At 47.7% G+C, this 20,940-nt stretch overlaps 4 protein-coding genes and 1 non-coding gene across 11 annotated transcripts in view; 3 read left to right on the top strand and 2 right to left on the bottom strand.

The window, feature by feature from the left end:
• Nucleotides 1–378: 378 nt before the first annotated feature.
• CCDC32 (coiled-coil domain containing 32) lies at nucleotides 379–6,712 on the bottom strand. 5 transcript variants are annotated; one of them, XM_069804385.1, is made up of 4 exons: nucleotides 6,624–6,712; nucleotides 5,977–6,226; nucleotides 3,547–3,703; nucleotides 379–1,686 (listed from the first exon to the last, which is right to left on the bottom strand). In XM_069804385.1, exons 2-4 carry the CDS (start codon nucleotides 6,215–6,217, stop codon nucleotides 1,548–1,550), a joined length of 537 nt encoding a protein of 178 aa, XP_069660486.1. In that variant the 5' UTR covers nucleotides 6,218–6,226; nucleotides 6,624–6,712; the 3' UTR covers nucleotides 379–1,547. The 5 variants fall into 5 exon arrangements, with proteins under 5 accessions (XP_069660486.1, XP_069660485.1, XP_069660483.1 ...); XM_069804384.1 differs by having other exon boundaries at nucleotides 6,597–6,663; XM_069804382.1 differs by lacking the exon at nucleotides 6,624–6,712 and adding an exon at nucleotides 6,593–6,610.
• Nucleotides 6,713–6,730: 18 nt separating this feature from the next.
• On the top strand, nucleotides 6,731–12,364 carry LOC104311652 (protein-L-isoaspartate(D-aspartate) O-methyltransferase). 3 transcript variants are annotated; one of them, XM_069804379.1, is made up of 9 exons: nucleotides 6,731–6,886; nucleotides 7,476–7,615; nucleotides 8,523–8,627; nucleotides 9,167–9,198; nucleotides 9,692–9,796; nucleotides 10,473–10,593; nucleotides 11,222–11,307; nucleotides 11,520–11,689; nucleotides 12,017–12,364. In XM_069804379.1, exons 2-9 carry the CDS (start codon nucleotides 7,501–7,503, stop codon nucleotides 12,027–12,029), a joined length of 747 nt encoding a protein of 248 aa, XP_069660480.1. In that variant the 5' UTR covers nucleotides 6,731–6,886; nucleotides 7,476–7,500; the 3' UTR covers nucleotides 12,030–12,364. The 3 variants fall into 3 exon arrangements, with proteins under 3 accessions (XP_069660480.1, XP_069660482.1, XP_069660481.1); XM_069804381.1 differs by having other exon boundaries at nucleotides 6,745–6,886; nucleotides 7,480–7,615; XM_069804380.1 differs by lacking the exon at nucleotides 6,731–6,886 and adding an exon at nucleotides 6,910–7,272.
• A 224-nt stretch (nucleotides 12,365–12,588) lies between these two features.
• Nucleotides 12,589–17,020, top strand: RPUSD2 (RNA pseudouridine synthase domain containing 2). The gene is made up of 3 exons (XM_069804378.1): nucleotides 12,589–13,329; nucleotides 14,395–14,691; nucleotides 15,429–17,020. Exons 1-3 carry the CDS (start codon nucleotides 12,757–12,759, stop codon nucleotides 16,239–16,241), a joined length of 1,683 nt encoding a protein of 560 aa, XP_069660479.1. The 5' UTR covers nucleotides 12,589–12,756; the 3' UTR covers nucleotides 16,242–17,020.
• A 3,195-nt stretch (nucleotides 17,021–20,215) lies between these two features.
• TRNAS-GCU (transfer RNA serine (anticodon GCU)) lies at nucleotides 20,216–20,297 on the bottom strand. The gene has a single exon. It is a non-coding gene; the product is annotated as a tRNA-Ser (tRNA).
• A 269-nt stretch (nucleotides 20,298–20,566) lies between these two features.
• The window catches only part of KNL1 (kinetochore scaffold 1), a 30,744-nt gene continuing 30,370 nt past the window's right edge, over nucleotides 20,567–20,940 (top strand). Inside the window, exon 1 of the mRNA XM_069804388.1 lies at nucleotides 20,567–20,804. Within this exon, the coding sequence (XP_069660489.1) occupies nucleotides 20,588–20,804 (217 nt within the window). The 5' untranslated portion in view covers nucleotides 20,567–20,587. The remainder of the gene's footprint in view (nucleotides 20,805–20,940) is intronic.

Below are 20,940 nucleotides of genomic sequence, written 5' to 3' on the forward strand. Positions count from 1 at the left end.
ACTTACAGCACTGTATCTGTACATGAAAGCAGACTTATTTTTGGAGATAAATAAAAGGGACACTTAGAAGATGACAAAACCCACCCTCCAACAAGGCACAAGACTTGCAAGTCTTGTATCACTGACATTCAGGTGATTCACCATATTTCTCAAGTCTTAAAAAAAAAAAGTGTTTGTTCTAATGGAGAATTGAGTGTGACTTTTCTGTGAACAGTGAGCCTGGGGTGGGGGTTTATGCCGATAATGCTGATCATGGCAACAACCACTGAGTCATGACACTGAAGGAGAAGCACCAACAGAGTAACAGCTGTCAGTGAGTAAGATAATAGCACCATTTATAATTGTAGAGACAGGAAACAAGGATGGTCTAAGAAGCTTCTTTTAAAAATGTATTTTTTTACAGATACATAATGAACATGGTATGAATCTCGTGTGCATAAACAACTAGAACTGCCTGTACAATTTCAGTCTTAACAAGCTTTATCTGACAGAAGATGTATGCTGCTTCCCTCTATCGACCTTTAGTGTCAATGCCAAGACAGAAAGCACAGGCTAAAGAAGAATCTCTCACAAGTACATGATTACAGGTTTTTCTGATTAGTAATGGGAAATAACCCTCTGCAGAGTTAAACAGGATGAAAAACATTTAAGTACTAGAACACATTTAAAGTCAGATAATTCTATGCAAGTCTGTGATGAAAACAAAGTTATTTGTAGCCTCCCTGGTTATCACTCTTGGATTCCCAATACAGGATCTCATCTGGCCCTCTTTTGGAGAGGCTGAAGGAGATAAAGAACAGGTACAAAATGACCAACAAGAGAAAAAAAAATACTCCCCCTCCAGTCACATCTATAATAGAGAGTTTGGCCAATAAAGTGGGATATTGTAGGAGGGTATGTTACATAGAGAGGAATATCAAATAGTAACAATGTCAACAATACCATCAATTTAATGATTGCAATGATGGCTTCCTTTAAGTTTCCAAATTCATGTAGGTGAAAAATATCTGTCTTCCTCCAGGCACACCTCAGGGCCAACTCAGGCTTAAATAGTGAAGATCTATAGAAAACACCACAGTGGACTTTGCAGGAAAGAAAAATAAATGCCCAATTGAGTAATAAAAAAGGTATAAGACAGGAAGAAAAACTGATTCAGTGGTTTTATCTGTTCTGTTCTACACCGTTAAGTTTTCTGATGCTTCTGAAGAACTGCTTTTTTTTGTTTAATACGTCTCCTGATGAATTACAAACAATTCACATTCAGACTGGAATGATTAGGATGCTACAGGCTGGGAGAAGATCAAAGTAAGATTTCAGTTCAGCATACACTGTGTCACAGGTGCTTTGCTCTTGTCCATAACAAATGCCAGTCACTATCTCTGGAAGTCCAGAGCTGGGTTTTTTTGTGTGTTGGGGTTGGTTTTGGTTTTTAAATGACTGATAATTAGCACTTTTATCCCCCCCTGCCCCCCATGATTACTGTTGTTGGGTACAACTTCATCAGGGCTCAGACAAGAGGCAGCTCTGTGGCACAGCTGGCATATATCTCACTGCTCTGCAGCTGGAGGTTCTTCCTCAGTCTCCTGCTTCTCTGGCTGAGATTCTGGAGGGATGAGGTACTGTACCTCCTCAGTATTGATTGCCACTTTATCAGGTTGCAGCCATCGCTTTAGATGTTCTAGCGTGCTAAGGGAAAGCAAAGACACAAAGTGAAACAAGAGAGCAACAAAGCCTCACAGGAATGTATGAAAAAATGTGTCAGGAAAATCCTCCATATATACTTCTTGCACCTCTGTAGGCATTCCTGTTGCCACAGATAAGGTCCACCATGAGACTGATTGGTGTCCCAGAGGAGCAAGCAGAATCTTTCATTCTACAAAGACATTCTGCTGTAGTTGGGCTTTTTAAACTATGGTTAGAAAAGTTTTATGCTCTGATTTTTTTCTTGATGAAAAGAATCCTTAGCAGGTACATCAACCTTTACACTCTTGAAGTACTGGTCTGTCCGTAGCCAAAGACTACAATTTAATTTCCAGCTTTCTGGGCTAGAAGTAAAATACCTAGTGTTAAACAAACACACACAACCCACAACTGCCTGTTTGTGAAGATTAGGAAATATAGGGGGGGAAAGGAGGGGAACAAAATGAAAACAGGAAGCACATATAAAAATGTGTGACTGTTAATAACACCAGAAGATTAAAGAAGAAAAAGGCAGTATGTGTAAATTCTAGAATGCTAACCATACTATGGATTCTATAGATTTTTATAAAAATATACTAGCATAATTACAGCCTATCTCACAATAACTGGTCTGACCAGAACAGATCTACCTTGTCTTTGTTTAAATGCTGGCTATAATCCTGAATGTTTAATATTATAATTCTTAAATGTATGCATGTGTGCGTATGCTCATCTTCTAGAAGTGTCATGCAATTTATTCAATACTGCCACAACAAAATTAACTTGCTCTTGCTCTTTTACAAGAGCAGAATTTCATTTAGTAATGTCCTTGAAATTATCTGTATGCTTAAAAGTTAAGGCTTGTTTAATTACATTGATGGGTGAGAATTAAATACTTCAGCACCATTTGGGAGTGACTTCTAAGTTCTTAGTCAAATTCTAGGGAGGAAAATTCTTTCATGGGTAACATCCTCAGCCTTTAAAAAACAGTAGAGAGCACATATGTCTACAAAAGCTTGGTTTTAAATAGAAATCACATTAAAGTTAACTGGTCAAAGAAAGAATCTAAAAACTCCTTGTAAACATGGATTATTTTTCATACTTAAACTCCCAAACTAGCTTAAGTAGATTTTCTTCAAGGGAGAAAAATAATCTTCTTTCCAGCTAGGAGCAATCATGGAAAATGTCAGCTCAGAAAGCAGAAATATGGAGAGCATTATAAGTGATTGGGATGTGAGATTACTAAAGAAAAGGACTCTCATCTTAATTCATACATCATCTGTAAAAGGGTAACGGGTGAGAGAGCAGAAGCATCATAAGAGTGGCACAGAAGCGAGAGCTGCTTGGGAAATCTAATCTCAGGACTGGTACCAACCCTGTGAAGAACTTCAAATCCCACTTGTGTCTGAAGCAGTGCTTAAGTGGGCCCTTACAAGGATGTAGGAAATGGCCTAGGGTTCATTTTTAATGCTAAGCCTTAAAAAAAAAAACAATCTGAGGCACATTAGACATCCCCTCCTCCACTCCATTCCTTCCCTACCCCAAATGTGACAAAGGAAATTATCAACTACATTCCAGTTGTTTCCATGCTGGATTGCTCCAGTCTGAGGGATGCAACAATCGGTGAACAGCATTGAAAGTTCAAACCCTACATGCTCCATGTGTTCCCCTCTAGTACGATGTAAATGGTCATTATCAAACTGTTTCATCAAGGCTGTGACAGCCTTACCAAGTTGCAATGAGATGTTATTTTTGTCCTAATGCTGTATCACAAGTCCTGACAAAACCTTATTTTAGTTTTTAAGAAATAAAGTCTGTTTGCCAACACAGTAAGTGGTAATCCCTTCTCATTGACTTGCTTATTACCTCTCATCAGAGTCATGTCCCTCTACATAAAATTCTGACTCAAACTTCTCCTGCAGGAACCTGTCCCAGCATTCCTTCTTAGCCTGGGAGAGAGTGCGCAGCATATCCTTGGAGGTCACCTCTTGAGACAAGCCTTTAATTCTTCTCAGTCTTCTCTCTGTGAAGAGACAAAGGAGGGGTCTTGATTACCTTTACTATGTTTGTCTGAAAGGAAAAAAAACAAAAACAAAATGTACCTGGACTTCTATATCAAAAAACTTAAATTAACTTTTCAAGACTAAGTCATATTTTAAGTCATTTTTCCCCCTGTATTTCAAGTCTGCATGACTGTATTTCTTGTATGTATACAAGATCATATTTTTTAGGTGATGCTTCTGAAGGAAGTAAGTTTTATGCAATGGGTCAACTCTGCCCATTTTTGAGTTTTAATAACTTTCACATTTACTGTTCAGTTTCCATGAAATCACACAGGAGAGTTCAGCTCTCACAGGCATTAAATTCCCACAATTTCCATGCAAATTGGCAGGGAATATAAATCACACTAATTGTAGTGTGAATCCAAATAATGCCCAAGCTGAGGAAAAAAATGAATGCGAGTGCAACAGTACTATTAGTTGGGTATCTCATAATAGAATGTGATATTGTGAGTTTCTCAGCCACCAGGGATGATGAAAAGCACCTCCTTACCAGGCGCAGGGTAATCGAACTACAATACACAAAGCTACAAGAAAGCAAATGTCATTACTTCCTCTGGTCACAAAATCTCATTATAATTGTTTCCCACTTAAATTGGGGCAGGTATTGACTTGTAATCACATTTTTTTCTGAAAAGCGTATCATCATTAGTCAAAGTGGGCTAGTTCACAAGACTGTGGCCCATCTGTTAAGTTTCCTGGAGGTTGTCTTGTGTCACAGAACTGAGCTGTCACCAAAAGTCTCTATACCTAGCAATTCAGAAGATTTGAATTATGGTATCTGTCCAAACATCCAGCCAGGCTGATGCTATGATTTTGCAATCACTAATCCTGGCCAGGTACAAACATAGAACAGGTTTATTTCTGTTGACTTAGCCAGAATATACAAGAGAAACTTTGTGCTAGTGTTATGCTTTCATCCTGGCTATGAAAAAACAGATGCAGATCTAGTCTGAAGCCTGCTTGTAAAAGTTAATCCACTGGCATTTTCTGAACAAGTTGGAACTGCAGCAGGAATTAATACCAGAAGAGCAATTTATGTTCTGCTGCTGTGGCACCCCTGATCTGACGCTAAGAACTCTACTCTGTGTACTGTGAAATAATAGTTTAAAACAGCAACTAAGGCAAGATGGAAGCTCTAGCAGAAACAAAAGCTTATAAAGCTGCTTTTGCCACCCATTCCTCCTGGCCTGTTTCTGTATGCGGCCTCCTACACAAGCCAAGACAACTATGTGCGTGGCTGCACTGCAAACCAGGTTACAAACTGACCCAAGATAAAAATAACTCCACAGGAGGGAAAGAAGTGGAAAAGCCATAAAGATGGAATATTTTGCTACAAGTGGAGGGAGTAGCGGTCCAACTGCTGGAGAGCAGGGGAACCGCAAAGCTTCCTCCTAACAGTCAACAGGAGCATCGGTCCTGGGGTTGAATGCTGTTGTACAATGAGGCCTCTGAAGGGAGTAGGAAATACTCAAAACAGGGTGACAAATTCCATGGCCTTAGAGCTAAAGACTGCAGCGCTTAGCTGTGCTAGGATGTTAACTCCGCTACTGGCAACCTCATCATCCCTCGTATCAAGTGTTTCTATCAGCTGTTACACTGTTCACAATCAATTTATGGCTTTGTAGATTATGCAGGAATTAAGAGAAGCAATCGCACAAAGATGATCTGCATGATCTGTCATCTTAAAATACAGATTCTAGCAGGCGTGATCTGGGAAAGCATCACAGCTTTCTTTCCCATACCTGTCCCTCTCCTCTCCAACCAGAAAACAGGTCACAAAAAAATTTCACTTTTCTCTTTCCACTCAGAAGTGTCTCCAAAGGACAGACTCCATAAAAAGAATGAGACAAATACTGGTAACACAAAAATACATAGGCTCTGTAATGATTTCAGAATGCATTTCCCCTCCCCAGGTCAACTAGAGTGGAACTACATGCTCTTCAGAGAAGAAACAGCAGTGTCCCTACCCTGCTTATCTGGAGGGAGAACCCCAAATTCTTTGGTTTGTACTGGATAAAAAGTTCCTTTCTGTGGTATAGCTGAAGAAGCTATGACTGTGCCTCTCAGTTCCACTGATGCCCTTGCAGCAAATGAGTCAGATGCTCTTAAATAGTTGCAAGACACTTTTCCAACCAGAGCTGTGAGCACCGTCACCTCAGCTGCATAAACAGAGCCATAGCTGTCATCAAGCACCTAAGTAAATGGAGAAATTGAAGCCTTACCAGACACTCACCTAGGGATGCTAAATACACCTCTGAATCATTCAGGGGTGCCCAGGGCTTCAGCTGTGTTTGGGAAGAGCCATCTGATCCACTGCCCTGGCTTCCTCCATCGGCATAGGAATCCATGAAGGAGTCTGTAAAAGCATCGCTAGCGTCCTTCTGGTCGGGATGTGGCAGACACGAACAGATCTCAGCCCAGAGGTCTTCACTGGACCTGGTGACCACGGAGTCAACGCTCTCAATCATTCTCATCGTGAAGTCCTGAGGCGGAGGGAATAAATGATGAACACCGAGCGGAAAACCCTCTCTCCCAGGCCTCCCCCTGCCTACCCCCCTCTGCCCAAGTCACGTCACCAGACGTTTTAGGGGCCTCTCATCCCACCGGGGAAGCGAGGTCTCCCTCCAGAGAGCGATGATAAACTCTGGGGTGTCGCATTTACACCCAGGGGCCCGGCGAGCCCCTCAGGGCCTGAGGGACCCCGCAGGGAGGCAGGCCGCCATCCCCCTGCCGGCACGGCGCTCCCTCCGCCCCTTCCCCCGCAGGCCCCTGTCACCACCGCTCCCCGGGGCCGCCCCAGCTTCTTCCCCGGGGATACGGAGGGGACGCCCCGGTCCCGGTCCCCACACCCGCCTGTGCCACAGCTGCCGCCGCCCGCACCGTAAACACGGGAAGCCGCTGCGGCTTCTCATCGCGCGTCGATTGGCGTCCTGGTCTGACCAATCGCCGCGCTCCCCCGGCGGCGAGAGGTCGCCCATTAGCCCGCCGCCCGGCGGAGGGCGGGGAATCGGTAGGATGCGTGAGGGCGACTGACTCCCCTGCGGCGCCATCTTGGTAAAGGGCGGAAGTTTTCCTGCGCGGAGGAGGCGAGCGAGCCGTTACACCTGGCAACGGGCCGTGGGGGGCTTTAGTGCGGCTGCGCGGTGAGGACCGGGGAGCGGGGAGCGGGAGCGGGACCGGGACCGGCTCGGTGGGGCTGGTGTTGGCCGCTGGCGGGGGAGCGGGGCGGCCTGGGGCCCACTCCGGACCGGGGGCCGTGCCCTCTCGGCCCCAACCTTCCCCAGCAAGGCGGCGGCCGCCCGGTGCCGGCCGAACCGGGGAGGAGCCGCTCCACCGGGGCTGGTGGCTCCGGTGTCACCCTGACCTCCACGGTAGCGTTGCCACCTGGGTTTAGCCGGCGACAAAACCGCTTCTTTCCCCGCCCTGCACCCGCCGCCCGGCCCCGTCATCGGGTTGTCGAGGGCTCGGCGTGAAGCAGCTGCTTTGGGTCGGATCCGTCGTTTTAAACGTGGAGAGCTGCAGCCGGCCGGTAACGATTTCTTAACGGGTCTTGCCGGGCGCCGAGGTAGCGGCATTGATTCCGTGGGGCCGACAGTCTGCCCGGCGTACCCTGCCAACGCCGGCCGTCGTGTTCCCAATAGCCTGCGAAGCGCAGGGTTGCGTTAGGGTGAGGAGAGGTGAAAAGTTTTTGGGGCGCCCGTCAAACAGCTGGTTTGAATTCCCTCTCTCCAGGCAGGCAGCTGCCCGTCTGCGTGGGATGAGCTGCCCGCTGCCCTGCGTCCTGCTTGCACTCATGGGACTGCTCTTTGCCAGAACGATGGCCTGGACTTCGAGCGGGAAAACCCACCCGGAGCTAGTCAACAACCTCTACAGTGAGTACCGGCGCAGGCTCCCATTCGGAGCAGGTCCTAAAACTGCTGATAGAATCTGCTGGCGTTCCGGTGTAAGGCCGTTTAGTGTTATACAGCCGTACATTGCGGTGCCGTTCGTCCTGAAGCACAGGAGTTGTTATCGCCTGAATTTCAGGATTTGTCCCCGTCTGAACTTGTTCTATTTATAATTGGAAACAAGACGTTATGCCAGAAGTGGAAAGACTATCCACAGCCTTCCTTCTGCTTCTCTGGAGCAGTAAACGGATGACACCTTTTAAAATGCTGCACAATGTAGCATCGCTCTGAGCCTGTAGAGGCCGAGCCTCCCAGCAGTCTGCGCTTCCCCTCCGGTGAGATGCCCTGGGGTTGGGTAGTGCTTGGTGCTACCGCTCCGCTCGGGACAGCGGGCCAGAACGCACTTAAAAATAGCTTTGCATTTCATCTGCTGCTAAAGGTGATCTTTCCCCCCCTGAGAGTTCCCTCAGAGGTGAGGTGTGAAGGGACGTTGAACGTTTCTGCAGTCATCGCTCTTAACTTTAGTTTCGCCGTGCCAGTGCTCCTGAAACCTGAACCGGAGTCTCCCCTTTCAGGAGTGAAAGCGTGACTCTATTTATCTTTCATTACGCTTGGCAGTCCCAGAAACATTGTGGGTGTAAGTCACCATTCTCTGAGAGAGACTGGGCTGATGGTTGGGACCATAACGTGATTTCATTCAGTGTAGCAGAAACTGAAAAGGATATCCTTCCATCTGCGGTTTTATTTTCTGTCCTTTCTCAGGTCACTTATACAGGTTGAATTCTCCCAGTTCCACTAACTCCCTGAACTGTGCTCCCCCCTTCCAAATCTCTTCTTGCTACAGTACTGAGGATTTAAGTCCTTTCTGTCTCTGTTTTCCTCCTTCTCCCAGAAAAAGGGATAATTAAATCCCAGCGAGTCTTTGATGTGCTCTTGGCTACTGACAGAGGTCACTACATCAAATATTTCCCGTACATGGATTCCCCTCAGTCTATCGGTGAGTAACTTAAGGCAAAGTATCACCCTTTTACGGTCTGCATGCTGACTATGCTGCTCATGCTGACGGAGGGGCATGAAGTGGCTCGGCAGGTCCTGCTTCTCCATGCTAGGCGCTCTCTTCCCAGAACAGCGGCCAAGTTTGACAATAGGTCAGGTAGAGCAAACCCCATCCGTATTTCAACTGTGGGATGCAGAGGAAAGAACAAGACAGCTTTTCCATGTTCAAAATGTTCGTTGACTGCCCCGAGTCCTACTGAGGGAGCAGAAGCGAGCGCAGGCTGCGAGATCTGCAGGGCATTTTAATGAGTGAGCTGGGGCCTGGAACACTTGGGAACTGCGGCACTGTGCAGCCATCTTGTGCTCGTTAGTAATCCCCCAGGAGGAGATTTTAAGTCAGTGAAGTGCTTTAGTGCGACAAAAGAGAAGAGCGTTTTCATATTTTTAGGGGAAAGTAGGGGAGAATAAAGAACTGTTCACACTGGTAATTTTAATTGTCATTTCTTTATCACATAACTTTTGTCACCGGTTTCCTTTTAGGATACAAGGCTACAATCAGTGCACCGCATATGGTAAGATGAAACTTTTCACTTTTAACAGAAATGAAGGAAATTGTTTGCCATTTTTTATTTTATCTTTTTCTTAAATACTAAAGTAGAAAAGTAAAACAGAACCCATGAACACGATTATCATGCTTGTTTCTTTAGGCACTGTATATGTGAAGCCTCTTTCTTTTTAAGATGAGTTTGCCCTATGCTCTTTCAGTTGCTTTAAAAGTATGCTTAGATAGGAATTCTGTGCAGCGGAGGCTAACCGTTAATGTTGCCCATTTTTTGCATGAGACCTTTTTTCCTGCTGCTTCACATCTTATTTCTGAACCTCTTCCTAAATGCTGTTCTGCAAAAAGATGTCGCAGATCAAACACTTGAATTCAACTCTGAGCGTGTCAGACAAAATGCCGGGTGTGCTGTGTTTAAATCGGAGAAGATAATGCTTAGAACAAGAAAAAGTTTTAGGAGAGGAAACTAAAATGAGATGTTTCACACCTTCTTCTTGTCCACACAGCATGCCCATGCACTGGAATTGCTAAAGGATCAGCTTGTGGAAGGTGCAAAAGCGCTGGATGTTGGATCTGGAAGTGGATATCTTACAGCTTGCTTTGCCAGGATGGTAAGCTCACAGGACTCTGTTTCTAGCTTGTAAGGTGCATCAGGATGGGTAGCTTGCCATAGCTGGCATGTGCTTTTTGTGGGGAGAGGAGGAGGAGGAGGTGGGAGGAAGGGGTAAATTCTTCCCAGACCAGCTTGTAGTAAAAGAAAATACAGTCATTTTTGGAATCTAAATGGATGCTGTATCTGCCGTGAGATGTTTTGTATGTTAACCCAGTTCAGATCAAGTGTGTTAATCTACTGTGCAAGTCCATTGTAGGTTCTTTTTTGTTTGCTTCTTCAGCAGTCATAGTCTGTTTCTTTGTTTACTAAACTGAAATTATTTTCTGTGAAGTGCTAGAAAGCTGGTCAAGTTACTCTTCTCAGGAGGTTAGTTAGTCAAGAACTGGCCCTGCCACAGAAGCTGTTAATTCTACCAAATAATTATTCCTTTGGAAATGAAGGATTACTAGGAATCCCTGTAGGTGGCGTCTGTGTATCCCTCAAGTAGCTAATATAACTGGGACTATTCAGCCTTAAAACCAAGGGGGCAGAGTATTTGCCCCTCCTGTTCAGAAACTCTTCTCTTAAGTTTCTTCCTGGAAATTCTCCAATGCCTATAGAAACTTGCCCTATAAGATACATCTCCCTACCATATAGGAGGTATATCAGTGTGTGTCTGCTGTTTTTCTTTTCAGATGGGCCCAACAGGGAAAGCGGTGGGCGTAGAGCACATTAAAGAGCTGGTACATGAATCCATCAGAAACGTCCAAGAAGATGATCCAACTTTGCTCAGCTCTGGACGTGTAAAGCTTGTGGGTGAGCTCACTGGGATCCTGATGTTTGTTCTCTCCTGTCAGTGCATTAGCTCTAGCTGCCTGCAGAGCTCTGCTTCTCGAAGCAGTTGTTCCAGTTTGCGTTGATAATTGCCACGGCGTTGCCAGAAACTACTGGCTAAGTAAGCACCGTGCCACGCTGACCTGAACACTGTGGTGTAAACAAGTAGTATGTAATGTTGCAGGCAGTCTTATCATACGCCTTACTTCCTAGTGTGTAGTAACTATCTTAATTCAGTAAGAGATGCTCTTCGGAGGAGAGTGGTTATACCACATCTGGCTTTTAGTTTATTTAAATGGGTCTGCACACACTCTTGTGGGTTTTTTGGGAGGATAGCTTGAGTCAGCTCTTCCTGTATCTGGAATCTCAAGCCTGCACAAAGCCACTGTGTTATTGAAAGGCCTTCCTGGCTTTGACTGTTCCTCCTTCTAGCATGGCTCAGTTCCGGAAATCTCTTCCCCCTTTTCAAAAAGTAAACCAACAAAATTCAAATTCCCATCACAATCTTGGTACAAAGTTTTCATCATCTAGATTTCCACTGAAATGATGTAGGAAGAATTATTTTTGTGTGGAGTTGTTATCAGAACAAAAGTCTTTTTTCATCCTGTAGTTGGAGATGGCAGGCAGGGATACCCCGAAGAGGCTCCTTATGATGCCATTCATGTTGGAGCGGCAGCAGCAACTGTACCAAAGGAGGTAAGAGTGATCACGCTGGATGTCTGTTGCTTTGGGCTGCCTGCATCAGTAGCTGTGGAAAAACTAATAATTAGGGAAATGCTGGAAGCTGCTGCTTCTGTCGTATGGAGCTGGCAAGCTTGTGCTTTGCAAGGTGTCATGACCTTCAGTGTGGCTTCTTTCTGTTGTCTCTTTTTTTTGCCTCTGCTGATTCTGATTTCTCTGCTTGCCAGTTGCTGAATGAATTAAAGCCAGGAGGTCGGTTAATATTGCCTGTCGGTCCCGAAGGTGCAAACCAAGTTCTGATGCAGTACGACAAAACCAGTGACGGGCAGATCATCGAAACGCAACTGATGGGCGTGATCTATGTTCCTCTGACAGATAAGGAAAAGCAGTGGCCTCGGTAAAAATTTGCTCTCCTTTGAGGAATGTTTCTTCCTCACAGTCTCTGTGAGCTTGCTCTCCTTGACTGCTGGCTTTACTGACAGACAGAGTCCTGGATTCCTAGCGGATGCTGTTTGTAAAAGAGAGAAGAAAGAGACTTGGCTGTGGTAAGGCACAGCAGGAGAGCAGGATGTATTTTCTGTTAGATAGGTCTTGAAGACTGAGGACTCCAGCTTTTTTTCTTTTTTTTTGGAGCCTGCACACTTTCATAAACACCATAGCCTTGTTGATTCTGTTGCTGAACTGAAGGCCGTGAATAGTAACTGTTGGTTTTTCTTTGCCTCAGGGATGAATTCTGACAGATGGATGGATATCTCTAAAGTGACCTCAGAAAGCTCATGAATGGGACTTATAACTGTAGATGGTCTGTATGGTTTTGCTTTTTGAATGGAAGCTTTGTCAGCAGATGCGCTTGCAGAGGCAAGTTCTGCTTTAGCAGAGCTCGCTACAGAGGGATGGAGAAAAGGGTGTTTCTCCAGGAGCAGGGATAGGCTCTCGGAGGCCGTGTCTGGTTCCGGGCAGTGACTGGATCCAGCTGTCCTCTCTGATAAGCTGTAGATAACATCTATTCACAGAGAATTCCAAAAGCAGACGGGAATACTTAAACCTTCACTAAAAACACTCTTTAATATTGCTTACTCGTCTTATTTTCTTGAAGCATTAAGCAGCGATTACTGTTTCAGAGCAGCGATCTACCCCGATGTGTCAAAGCTTAATTCCGAGAGCATGTTCTCTCCCTGTCTTGCATCAACTAATTTAATCTCTGGTAACAACACTGAGAACTTGGGGGTTGAGAAGCATCCTCATCTCTCGGCTTTTCCCTGGCGTGCCCTTCCTTCTGGTGCTTGGCCACCCCGGCGGCTGCAGCGGGAGGCCTTCAGAGCGGCGGGTGGGCCGCGGTGAGACCTAAGAGGCTTTTCTGGGACAGTTCTGGGGGAGGACCTGCCCCTTCGTGCCGGTGTCGTCCCGGTAAATAATGGCGTTCCCGCCGGGCCCTGCCGCCGCCTCCTTCCCTCACCTGAGGCGATGGGGGCGGGAAGGGGAGAGGCGGAAGCCGCACGAGCGCGGGGGGGCGTGGCCTCGCGGCGATTGGCCGCGCCCGCGCGCTGCCTCACGCCGCGCCCCGCCCAGCGGCGCGCCGGCGCGCTGTGGGCAGCGCGGGTGCGGTGGGTGGCGGGGATCGGGGCCCGGCAGCCGCGCCCGCCCTTTCGCCGCGGCCGTATGGCGGAACCGGGCCCCGGCCAGGGGGGACCGGGCCCCGGGGACAAGGAGGAAGCGGCGCCGGCCCCTAAGAAGCGACGGCTGGCGGCCGGCGAGCGCTACGTTCCGCCCCCGCGGAAGTTGAGCGCGGGGGTGAGCTTCGGAGCCGAGCACTTCGCCGAGACCTCCTACTACTTCGAGGGAGGGTTGCGCAAGGTGCGGCCCTACTACTTCGATTTCCGTACCTACTGCAAGGGCCGCTGGGTGGGCCGCAGCCTCCTGCACGTCTTCAGCACCGAGTTCCGCGCCCAGCCCCTCGACTACTACCGCGCCGCTGCCCGCGCCGGCCGCCTCCGCCTCAACGAGGAGCCCGTTCGCGATCTGGAGATCGTGCTGAAGGTGGGCACCCCACCTCGGGGTTGGGGAGGGCTCCCGGTGAGGAGCGTGGCGTGTCCAGCCCGATAACCCAACGTGGGAGAGCCCAGGTGGGCTCTGGCGGTGAGCGTCGTCCCGAGCGGTGCGGTGGGATAACCCCGTGGTGGTGGTGGTAACGTCAGCGGTGTGCCAGGGGAGATCGGGTGGCCCAGGGGTTATCAGTTAATATGTATAATGTGATAGAAATAACCAGGGAACTGCTAAAGTTCTGTATACCCCCCCCATCAGTTAATATTTAAAACAGGGAAACGATAACTAGACATGATTTTGGGTTTAGGAATAAACTGTTAGGCAACAGGGCTTTGTAGATAGGTGGAATGCTTGTGTCAGAAAAGGTAACGGATCGTGGTCTGATCAGTAAACCTTGAAGAACCGCTTGGAACTGCCAAGACAGAGGAAGAAGTAGGTAGAAGGTAATTCCTATGGGGGAGGTCGTGACCACCTACTCAAATGATACCACCTACTCAAAAGAAGGCAGTGAAGGAAGAAGACGGAGTCTGCACACTAATTTACGTGAGAGGCGAAGAAGAAAGAACCAATCCTTAAGGGAAATAATAATGAATATGTATTACTTAAATATATAAATGTGGGAATTTTTGAGATAAAGGTGTGCTGTCTTGAGACAGGCACCCATTTATGTGCATCAATGAAATTAATTTGAAAATGCCTCAACTCTGTGTGTTACTAGCTTGCACACCAGGTAAATGGATCTGCTTTTAGGACAACACAGGGAATCCTGACCCTGGTGGGGTTGGGAGTATGCAGATCCCGCAGCCCCACACAGAGCCAGCGTACCCCACAGCTTCCTGCTCAGCACCCCAAGAGCTGGCAAGGCACAGAGATACCGCTTAAGACACGTTATCGAATTTGAATGTCAATAAGCAGAGTTGTTGTGCTAAAGTACCACGTTCCAGGACAAAGGGGCTTTCATTCTGCCCCCTTCCCCTCAGTATCACAGGCCCCTGTTGTGTGTGGGCAGATGGGGTGGTTACGCAGGCTGGATTCATGCTAATTGCCTCTGTCTTGCAGAATAATGATTTTCTCAGGAATACGGTGCATCGCCATGAGCCACCAGTCACTGCCCAGCCTATCCAGATCTTGGTGGAGGACGATGAGGTGGTGGTTGTGGACAAACCCTCCTCTTTGCCGGTACATCCCTGTGGCAGGTTTCGTCACAACACAGTCATTTTCATCCTGGGCAAAGAGCATGACCTGAAGGAGTTGCATACCATTCACCGACTCGATCGCATGACCTCGGGAGTACTTATGTTTGCCAAGACCGCAGAGGTATCCAAGAGAATCGATGAGCAGGTTCGGGAGAGACAGGTGAGAGCTAAGGGCTGCGGTAGTTTTCGGAGTCTCTTGCACGGTATTTTCTTGAAACGGGTTAGGTCCAAAGTCGGCCAAATCTTTGGTGTAAACGACCACAAGTTGCCAAAACAGCCTGTGGTCACCTAGACTGTTCTTATTGTATTAAGCATGAGAGGCATCGAGAGACAAAGACTATCTAAAAATTGAATTGATTTTGGTAATATTAGATTGAAAGGGATCTCCTTCCTTAAGGGATTGTGCAAACTGACTGGGATTGTGCAGAACAGTTAGAGAGCGGTTTTATTTGTAAGTGGAAATGTGTCAGTCATCTAATACTTTTTTTTCAATTTTAAAGGTTTTAGAAGTTTTTCGCATTTTTCCAGTGGCTCTGGACCCAAACAGAACTGTAGCTGTGTAGGGTATTAGCTTCCAGGATTTGCTTCAAGGCTGTAAACTGAAAGTGACCGAGAAATGGCTCTTGAATTTAATATGAGGAAAATAGTCCTTGCGTTCTTGATTTCCTGACTAGTTGGGGAAAGCGTGAGAGAAATTTGGCTTTAAATAGCTGATTTTAGGTTTGTTTTTTTTTCCCTTCCCTGTTCAGTTGTAATAAAATTTTGGCAGTATGTTCCCTAAAAATGTATTTCATTGAAGAGAAAGAGAGGAGTAGCTAGGGTGGGACTCGGGTGTAATCAGGACAGAGACAGTTTTCTGTTCCGTTTTCTGAGAGTTACTCTTGTATCTCCCTGTAGCTGGAAAAGGAGTATGTCTGTCGTGTGGTGGGGGAGTTTCCAGAACACGAAGTGGTCTGCGAAGAGCCCATACTGGTTGTTTCTTACAAAGTGGGAGTGTGCCGTGTGGACCCCAAAGGGAAATTCTGCAAAACCATCTTCCAGAGACTCAGCTACAATGGTAAGACCAGCGTAGTCAAATGTCTTCCGCGTACTGGCCGCACACACCAGATCCGAGTCCATTTGCAGTATTTGGGGCATCCTATTGTCAACGACCCCATCTATAATATGGAAGCCTGGGGCCCTGACAGGGGGAAAGGTGGCAAGATCGATAAAACGGATGAAGAACTCCTTAAGGCACTGGTAGAGGAGCATCGTTCAAAGCAAAGCCTGGATATCTTGGGTCTTTTGGAGGAGGACTTGAACTCCAGCACTGAAAATAAAGACTCTGGTAATTCGGGTGACTGCACAAAGTCTGTGCAGGCTGATTTGGTAAATGAGAACTCCTGCCCTGCCAAGGACACTAAGGATCCTGAGAGGGATGCTAAGGATCATGAGAGAAATGACATAGCAGCTTGTCCACTGAACTCTGTTGCCAGCCTGGAAACACTTGAAAAAAATAAAGAACTTGGTTCCTGTGAGAAGCAGGACGGGCAAACAGGAGAAAAGCATTCAGATGAGAAGGACCCTTTGTGCGTGGAGTGTAAAATTACAAGGCGGGACCCATCTCCCAAGGAGCTGGTGATGTACCTGCATGCCTTGCGCTATAAGGGAGCGGAGTTTGAGTATTGCTCCAAGATGCCCGAGTGGGCAATGGAAGACTGGGAGGAATGACCGAGGACACCTGACACCTACGGACATCATTGGTCAGGAAAGCATCTTTTAAAGACCCAAGATTTGCTTTTTCAACGTGGTTGAGGTGAACAAACTGCCTGTGACTTGAGATGGGGTGGGAAGGATTGCTGGAGCTGGAGAGCTGTCCTGACAGCCAATAGGCACTGTAAAAGATGAGCAGGAAAACGGGGCTGCAACACTAGGTTTATGTTGCCCTTTAGTGAACTAGCACTTCAGGGCAGCAAATGGCACTCGGCACAGGCAGCTTTGCCTTTTACCTCAGCATATTCTGGGTCTGCTGTTGATTATCCACACAGATAATTAAGTGCATGCACTTAAAAGTCCGCAACTGGTTTTTCTTCTGGCCTTCTGCGTTCTTGTATCTGACAATAATAGCTGCTGGAATGTTGTTCAATATGCTGGATGTCATGTCATACACAAAACTCCTTTTACTGTATTTTATTGTCAGACTGATTTTAAAACTCAAACGTTATCACTGAGAATACAGTGAGGTAAAGCCAGAGCACTGTGAAGTAGATCCATTTTGTGCTTACTGTTTGTCAGCAAGGTAGACTTTGCTTTGAAATTGCTCTTTCAGTATTTGTTCAAATAATTATTTAGTAACTCTAGGGACTTATCTCTTTATATTGGGCCTATTTTTGGAGGTACTAGTCCCCAGATTTTGTCTTTATCAGATTTATAAGGGGACTGATTTAGTAGATTTTTTTTCTTGCCTTTCTGTTCTGCTACCTGCCCTGTGACCTGTCTCCTGCCTTCTCTTCTGAGAGCCCATCGATCTCTATCCCTTACACCGTATTGAAAACATCTTCATACTTGAGCAAAAATCCGAAGTCTGCCTTTTTTTTTTTTTCTAAACTGCACTATAGACAGGTTATTTCTGAGTGGTGTGGAATTGTTTTTAATATCACTTCAGTGTGACAGTCGGCTTTAAAGAAAAACAAAAGCTGTTTTATGAACTAGAAGACTTTTTAAAAATATATTTTATATTAATATGTTTCCAAGATGATAAATACCGCTATAGTTCTTATCAGTGTTTATATGGTTGCTTCTTGGCCTCTGGGAGGGTTATTATAACAACTCTGCTGTCTCAGGTTCTTTGTCTCCCCCCCCCCCCTTTCCTGTATGTGTTGCCAGTAGTAATGACCAGCTCCAGTGACTGCTACAGACAATCAAAACCTTCACCTGGGCAGAGCCATGTTGTTTCAAGGACTGTTTGCAGACAGTGGTTTCTAGCTCCGTCGCTCCATATCCACCTCTCTCCATGCCCATTCCTACATAGGGCACTTGCATAGCCTTCTACACTTCTAAAATATTAAAGAAGCCTTTTTTTAAAGGTGAAGAAAGGAATCCAGAGGAGCTGATACTATTCAGCAAGTACGGCAACAGCCTTGCTGGAGTGTGGTCCGCTCTCAGATGATCTCTCCTTGTCATGCTGTGCTCTAGGGAGCTCTAGCTGTTTCTCAGCGCCCCTCCCAAGACGTGGTTTTCATGCAGATCTTTTATTACCAGTTTGCCTGTTTCACAGAGGTTACCAGAGAACTCCCTGTTTCACAGGTGTCTGCTGGGGACTTAAGGTTGGCCAGGCCTGCAGGAACAACTACCTTCCTCCTTGGCAAGGCTCCTAGAATCGCTTGTTGATGATGTTACCAGGATCAGGACTTGTGTACCAAAACAGAATAAGCCAGTGCTTACTTCTTCCAATAGCTCCAAGTAGCAAGTGATTTCTTTCTCTCCTGGATCATCCAGCTGCTGTGTTGAATGTCTCCATTAAAATTCACTCAGGCTTGAGCTTTGCTCCTCTACATCCTACCAAGGGTCTTGTGGTTCTAATTTAACCACAGGTAATATTTTACTTTTTTCCTGCCATCATGCATTAAGGTCAGGTCTAGTACTTAGCTACAGGCAGCTTGCTAAACAAAGGAGAGAAAAGGTCCCCTGTGTTTGAGAGATGACACTAAAAACTAGTGTCATCCACATCTTTCATGCACCAAAATACATATTTCATGTAACTGTAAATGAAACTTGGACACTCACAGGGTATAAATAAGGGTGTCTGCAGCTGTTACTAGCTTTAGATACAAGGGGAAGGTACTAGATTTAGGGGCAACAGTTTTAAATTAGACTTTTAGGTGTCCCAAGTTGTATTGTCTGGGGGAGGGTGTTTTGTTTTTTATTTTCTTTTCCCTCTCTGTAAGAAATAAGCATCTGAAGGGGATTTTACTGACTTGTGCCAGTAGATGGAGACTGGATGGCTGAAGGGCCTGATGTGGAACCGGAGCTTAGTGCTGTGTTGTTCATTTTTCTGGCTATGCATGACTGCAGTTTGCATCCTTTAATTGTCACACCTTGCTGGTCAAGAAACCCCAGGGCTTCTGTTTTCAAGATACTTTGAACACTGAAAATTTAAGGTTGATTTCACAAGGAGCCTGCCACTAACTGCACCATGTTTAATTTTAGTTCAGTTCAGAGGTGGTGTCCTGCTGATACGTGCCCTACACACGCACAAGAAGTCGACGTTTGCCGTTTTGCTAATGGGGAAAGTGTTACTTTTAGAGATGTCTTGTGATAAATTCCCATCTAAGATTAGGTCTGTGGTAAATACTGCATCCTGGTTGGGGGGTGATTGTGGGCATAAAGTTACCTGTACAAAGTGTAGGTCCTGGAAGAAGTCCTTTCTCTAGTACAGTTTTATTTTGATACATCTTTTTATGCTACAGCAAAGGACCGGGAGAATGTGCATCTCACCAGCAGCTAAAGCACTTACCTATACAAATAAACCCTCCCAGCAAACCCTGGTGCGAACTCCGCTGTGCCTTACCCACTCATTATGTAGGATTGACTCTGAATTAACCCCGAGAACATTGCCAAGATGCCCATCTTCCACATGATAACACTTTTGCAGCTGTGTTTTAGGTGGTCCATTATGGGTGCCGTTTGTGAGGCTGTAGAGTCACAATCTGGCCCTTCTCTGCACAGGATTTAGTACTTCAAGTGTAGTTAAAACTGCCGCAGCGTGTGCCTGGAGGGCTCGCAGAGCTGTTACAGCAAATTGCGTGTGAGAGGCCCCTTCCCCAGGTGCCATGATGTGTTTAGTGGGAGCTCTGTATTCCCTTAACTTCTGCTTCCAGACTTTTAAAAAGTTTATTGATGGATTAAGCAGAGAGGAAAAGCTTTCCAGTATCTCTTCAATACAATCATTCATGCTTTTTAAATCGTCACAGCTTCATGAAAAGCAAGGCCGACGGCGATAATTGTTTTTCTAAAGCAAACCTTGACGTATTTTCCAATGAGGCGCCTGGATTGGTTTGGCTGGAGCTCCCTCAACCCCTGATCTCGCAAATATTTACCCAAAGCTCCTGCTAAGGACTGAACATTGGGATTGCAAGAAGGGAGTCGGAAGCGGCTTGTTCCCAGCGGCCTCACGGCTTGTGGCTCCACAGCAGGGCTGGCTCCTGAGGAGAAGAGAGGGAAGGCGGCCTAGCCGGTGGGCAGGCAGGGACCTGGCAGCTCTGCCGGCCCCACGGGGATCCAGACACCTGGGGCCATGACACCGAAACCCCGCGGGACGTGGTCCTGGCACCGCCACAGCCGTGGTGGCTGCCCCGGGTGGTGGCTTTGCTCCCTTTTCTTTCTCAAAAATATCAACCCGGGGAGGTGGGAGCCGGAGGGGGTGTCCCCGCGGGACGCCGGCCCTGCGTGGGGTCTGTCCCTGAGGAGCGGCCCTGCCCGCATCCCCCCCCCCCCCATCCTCCGCCTCCCCTCACGACCTTGCCCGCGCCACGGGACGCGGCCCGCGGGCTGCCGCGGGAGGGCGGGCGGGAGCTCGCCGGGGCTGAACGGGCCGCGCCCTGGGCGGGCAGCAGAGCCAGCGGCAGCGAGCGCGAAGGTCCCCTGAGAAGTGGAGGGGAAAACAAAAAAAAAAAAGGAGGGGGGGGAGAAAAAAAGTCGCTTCTCGACGAGGATGGGATTCGAACCCACGCGTGCAGAGCACAATGGATTAGCAGTCCATCGCCTTAACCACTCGGCCACCTCGTCACGACAGCTCTCTTTCTTGCCCAGCCTATAAGAACGTACGGCGACTGCTCCTGGCCTCTTCTCCCGCCCGCCGCTCCCTCTGCGAGATGGCGCCGGCTGCTCGGCCCTTCCTTGGTACAACGCAGAGCGAGGCCACCGCGCGGGGACCGAGCAACCCTGCGCGGGCCGGGCGCCACCGCGCCAGCCTCATCGCTGCCGGCTGCGGGGCGTGCTGGTGAGGGGGAATACCGAAATGGCAGGCAGCGGGCTGAGGCCGCTGAGGCCGCCATGTTGTACGGAACGGCGTGTGTATGGGGGCGCCATTGCTGTACGGCGGCCGCCGTAGAGCGCCACTCGGCTGTCGTCACCGACGAGGATTTGGCGCGGGGCGCAGGCGCGCCAGGCGGCGGTTGGGTTTGAATAGCGAAGCGGCGGCGGTCCGGCCGCTAAAGGAGCCGGGGGGCAACGGCGGAGACCAGCGGGGAGCGCCCCGCCTGGGGCTAGGTGTGAGGGTCCTGTCTGAGAGCGGTAGGTGAGACCGGCCGCGGATGGGTCCCGGTGGGGAGAAAGGCGAGAAGGAAGCCCGGCCGGGGGAGCGAGCGCGGGAACGCCTGAGGCGACAGCCGTTGCCTGTCGCTGGGGCGGATCCTGTGCGGTAACGACG

Source organism: Haliaeetus albicilla, chromosome 16, assembly GCF_947461875.1.
Source record: "Haliaeetus albicilla chromosome 16, bHalAlb1.1, whole genome shotgun sequence".
Lineage (NCBI taxonomy): Eukaryota > Metazoa > Chordata > Aves > Accipitriformes > Accipitridae > Haliaeetus > Haliaeetus albicilla.